Genomic DNA, 4,986 nt, shown 5'->3' with positions numbered 1-4,986 from the left:
TTTTTTTTTTTTTGAGACAGAGCCTCAAGCTATCCCCCTGGGTAGAGTGCTGTAGCATCACAGCTCACAGCAACCTCCAAATCCTGTAGCTAGGACCACAGGCGCCTGCCACAACACCTGGCTATTTTTTGGTTGCAGCCATCATTGTTGTTTTGGTGGGCCCGGCCCGCCACAACACCTGGCTGTTTTTTTGGTTGCAGCTGTCATTGTTGTTTGGGTGGGCCCGTGCTGGATTCGAACCTTCCACCTTAGGTGTATGTGGCTGGCACCTTAACCACTTGAGCCACAGGCGCCAAGCCTGCAAATGAATTATTAACAAATAAGAATAACAATCCTTCATTCAGCCTTGTGAGTACTGTCACTCTGTATATCCCAATTTCCTAATGGGGAAACCAAGGCAACCATAATATGATGACATAAGCAAAGTTCTCCAGACAGTGCTTCAAACAAAAACCTTACATAATCAAAATCTCTCAAAAAATAATTTAAATCCCCCACAAGGAACACAAAACATGGTCTGTCTCTTCCTACTAATACTTGAGACTAAATCAGACTACAGCCAAATCTTCCAGCCTCTGTCACCATTTACCAGCTGTCACGAAATCAGTTTCATGAGTGTAACTTATGCTTTTTAAAAATAAAATTGGAGGGCCAGACGCAGTGGCTCACGCCCGTAATCCTAGTACTCTGGGACGGCAAGGCAGGTGAATAGCCTGAGCTCACGGGTTCAAGACTAGTCTGAGCAAAAAAGCGAGATGCTGTCTCTACTAAAAGTAGAAAAACTGGTGGCACCTATAGAACAGTGAGTAGGGTGCCAGCCACATACACCGAGGTTGGCAGGTTCAAATGTGGCCCGGGCCAGCTAAAGCAACAATGACAACTGCAACAGAAAAATAGCCAGGTGTTGTGGCGGCATCTGTAGTCCCAGCTACATAGGAGGCTGAGGCAAGAGAATCACTTAAGCCTAAGAGCTGGAGATTGCTGTGAGCTGTGATACCACAGTACTCTACCCAGGGTGACAGTTTGAGACTCTGTCTCCAAAAAAAAGTGGAAAAACTGAGGCAAGAGGATCTCTTGAGCCTGAGTTGGAGGTTGCTATGAGCTATGACGCCACAGCACTCTACCCAGGGCGAAAGTTTGAGGCTCTGTCTCAAAAGAAAAATAAAAAAATAAAAATAGGGCGGCACCTGTGGCTCAAAGGAGTAGGGCGCCAGCCCAATATGCTAGAGGTGGCGGGTTCAAACCCAGCCCCAGCCAAAAACTGCAAAAAAAACCAAAAATCAAAATAAATTTTAAAAAATCAAAATAAAACTGGAGCAGGCCAGGCATAGTGGCTCACACTTGTAATCCCTGCACTCTGGGAAGCTAAGGCAGGTGAACTGCCTGAGCTTACTAGTTCAAGACTAGCCTGAGGCAGAGTGAGATCTTCATCTCTAAAAATAGTTGAGGGTTGTGGTGGGTGCCTGTAGTCTCAGTTACTCGGAAACTGAGACTAGAGAATCACTTAAACTCAAGACTTTGAGATTGCCGTGAGCTAAGATGCACTCTACCGATGGTGACAAAGTGAGACTCTCAAAAAAATAAAATAAAATAAAAGGCTGGACACAGTGGTTCATGCCTGTAATCCTAGCACTCTGGGAGGCCGAGGGAGGCCAAGGCAGGCGGATTGCCTGAACTCACAGGTTCAAGGCCAGCCTGAGCCAGAGAGACCTCATCTCTAAAAATAGCTGGGTGTTGTGGTAGGCACCGTAGTCCCAGCTACTCAGGAGGCTGAGGCACAAGCCTCACTTGAGCCCAAGAGTTTGAGGTTGTTGTGAGCTATGATGCCACAGCACTCTGCCAAGGACGACAAAGTGAGACTCTGTCTCCAAAAAATAATAAAAATAAATAAATAAAATAAAAAAAAATTGAAGGCCAGGCATGGTGGCTCACACTTGTAATCCTAGCACTCTGGGAGGCTGAAGCGGGAGGATCCCTTGAGCTCAGAAATTCAACACCAGCCTGAGCAAAAGTGAGACCCCCCCAGATCTACTAAAAATAAAAAAACTAGCCATGGGCAGCACCTGTGGCTCAGTGAGTAGGGCGCAGGCCCCATATACCGAGGGTGGTGGGTTTAAACCTGGCCCCGGCCAAACCAGTTAAAAAAAAAAACAAAAACAGCTGAGCATTATGGCAGGTGCCTGTAGTCCCAGCTACTCAGGAGTCTGAGGCAAGAGAATCGCCTAGGCCCAAGCGAGCTGTGATGCCATGGCACTCTACTGAGGGAGATTTTCTGTTTTTTCTAAAAAAACAGAAAATGAGACTCTGTCTCAAAAAAAAAGAAAAAAACTAGCCAGGAATCATGGTGGGCACCTGTAGTCACAGCTACTCAGGAAGCTAAGGCATGAGGATCACTTGAGCCCAGGAGTTTGAGGTTGCTATGAGCTATGATGCCACAGCATTCAACCCTAGGGCAACACAAGAAGACTCTGTCTCAAAAATAAAATAAAATTGGATATAGGCCAGGTGCTGTGGCTTATGTCTATAATCACAGCACCTGGGGAGGCTGAGAACTGCTTAGTGCCAAAAGTTAGAGAAGTTTAAAGAACATGGAACCAAAATGCAGTTGAGTACTAGAACAAATGAAAAAACTCTCTACCTGCATTGGCTAGGGTGCCCACAACTCCTGCCTTCCAGAAAAGAATCATGTTGTTATTCTGCATAGAGACCCCTAAGGCATGACTGCCCACCCACAGACCTTGCCTGTCTGAGCTGACACCCAGCTGTGACCTTAACACATATGACTTCTGACCATAGCTGACCCTTCTGAGATTCCAAGTGCTGTCCATTTAGCATTAGTAGGTCCTGTTCACCTTCACACCCTCCTAAGTAGGTGTGTCTCCACCCTAAAGATGAGGAAGGAAACTGAGGCACAGACATCTGCCTTTTTGTGGCAGATCACAATGCCTCACTAAAGAGCTTGGCCCCTGAGCGCCCGCCTGTGTTCTGCATACAATCTCATCCAAGGACTCTGGCAAAGCTGATGAATCCAACCCTGAAAAAGCAAGGCCCTTGCTTCCAGTTGTTTCCTGGATTACTGGGCTGCGCCGCACATGCCAGGCCTCACTTGACCCAACTGACCATGGGAGCCAGGCCCTCACCTGCATGCCATGGTAGCCCTTCCCGGCATAGGCCACTAGCAGCACAATCTTGCGCTTGGGCAGCCGGGGGCGAGGCTCCTCCTCGCTGCCCCTGAGCTTCTTCGCCTGGTGCTCAGAGTCCTCCCAGGTCCGGGTTCCACCGGGCCAGCCACCCCTGGCCTTCCTGTCCGACGGGTGCCTAGACCCTACAGTGGAGGGCGTCTTCACGTTCCCAGCCATGGGGTGCGAGCTGAAAGACGGAGCTGTGAGCAGGGCGAGGCCATGGGGCTGCAGCACCCACAGGGTGTGCACTTGCAGGGCCTGGTAGGGTCAAATGCGACGGGCATTACCAGAGCAGGCGGGCGGTCCACGGTCCGCAGGCTGTCCACCGCCTCAGCGCCCCAGCCAAGGCCCGCAGGTCAGGCACACCCATGCACCCTGACCACCCGGGTCCCACCGCCCCGGCCCCGCCCCTGCTGACCCCTGACCTATGGGCCCTGATGCCCTGACCTTGCTGACCCCTGACCTGTGGGCCCAGTGGTCCTGACCCTGCTGACCCCTGACCTTCCAGGCCCTACCCCCGCTGTCTGCTGACCTCCTGTAACCCTGAAGCCTCGACTCAGCTCCCGCTGACTCCAACCCGATGACCACTACTTACTAGGACCCACAATGTCCCAACCCTGCTCCTTCTGATCCCTCACCTCCCAGGGCCCCTACGTCTGGACCCCGCTCCTGTTGACCCTGACTTCGCCGGGATTCTGATTCTGCTTCACTCTGACCCTTCCGGGATCCTGACGCCCCAGCCCCGCCCTTACTGAGCTCTGACCTCGCAGGGTGCCGATGCCCCTCCCCCAAGGCTAACCTTGGACATCCCCTGACCCCCAGGGTGACCTCTGACCTCCCGAGTCTCTTCCCTCCCGTCCCATCCGTGGGCTTTCCCCAGGAGTTGCAGAGACCCAGGCCACCCACGTTGGGACCAGAGGGGCGCGCCCCCCGCCTGGCCCCACTCACGGCGCCGCTGACTGAGTCGGAGCCGGACCACGTGGGCGAAGGCGGAAGTAGAGCGAATGATGGACGGCAGCCGAATGTGGACAAACATCTCGGGAGGAGAAGGGCAGGAATTGGAGCGCGGCTCAGGGAGGGGGCGGGGCCTGTTGGGAGTGGGGCGGGGCTACCCCCACCCCCGGCAGTTTCTGTCCCCAGCAGAGTTTGCGGACGCCGGACCCTACAGCATCTTGAAAAACGAACACCACTCCCCGCCACCCCAGCTTAGCGCTGGTAGTGGTTACAGGGCCGGCCACATACACCGGGACTGGCAGGTTCAAACCCAACCTGGGCCTGCTAAACAACAATGACAACTACAACAAAAAATAACCGGGCGGGTGGCGCGTGTGGCTCAAAAGGGTAGGGCGCCAGTCCTATATGCTGGAGGTGGTGGGTTCAAACCTAGCCCTGGCCAAAAACTGCAAAATATATATATATAAATAAAAATAAAATAGCCGGGTGCTGCGGCAGGCGCCTGTGGTCCCATCGGGAGGCTTAAAATTGCCTAAGCCCGGGAGTTGGAGGTTGCTGTGAGCTGTGTGATGCCACAGCCCTCTACTGAGGGCGATAAAGTGAAACTCTTGTTTCTACCAAAAAAATAAATTTGTAGGTTGGGAATGCATCTATATGTGAATTCTTATTAAAAACAGGTAGTTGGGTGGCGCCTGTGGCTCAATGGGTAGGGCGCTGGCCCCATATACTGAGAGTGGCAAGTTCAAACCTGGCCCTGGTAAAACTGCAACAAAAAATAGCCGGCGTTGTGGTGGGCGCCTGTAGTCCCAGCTACTACGGAGGCTGAGGCAAGAGAATCGCCTACGCCCAG

The 4,986-nt window shown here is 52.3% G+C and overlaps 1 protein-coding gene across 3 annotated transcripts in view; it reads right to left on the bottom strand.

The window, feature by feature from the left end:
• PUS1 (pseudouridylate synthase 1) overlaps positions 1 to 4,245 on the bottom strand; it is an 18,298-nt gene extending 14,053 nt beyond the window's left edge. Inside the window, exons 1-2 of one of the 3 annotated variants that reach the window (XM_003792910.3) lie at positions 3,470 to 4,245; positions 3,141 to 3,369 (exon numbers count right to left, since the gene is read on the bottom strand). In XM_003792910.3, coding sequence (XP_003792958.1) covers positions 3,141 to 3,369; positions 3,470 to 3,552 — 312 coding nt within the window. In that variant the 5' untranslated portion in view covers positions 3,553 to 4,245. Of the gene's footprint in view, positions 1 to 3,140; positions 3,441 to 3,469 lie in introns of all 3 variants that reach the window. The other 2 variants (XM_023514981.1, XM_023514982.1) reach the window with 2 other exon arrangements.
• Positions 4,246 to 4,986: the final 741 nt, after the last annotated feature.

This window comes from Otolemur garnettii, unplaced genomic scaffold, assembly GCF_000181295.1.
Source record: "Otolemur garnettii isolate 467f Iridium unplaced genomic scaffold, OtoGar3 scaffold00062, whole genome shotgun sequence".
In the NCBI taxonomy this organism is placed as follows: Eukaryota; Metazoa; Chordata; class Mammalia; order Primates; family Galagidae; genus Otolemur; species Otolemur garnettii.
Note: the sequence above shows the minus strand (reverse complement) of the source record. Positions and strands in the feature narration are given on the sequence as shown.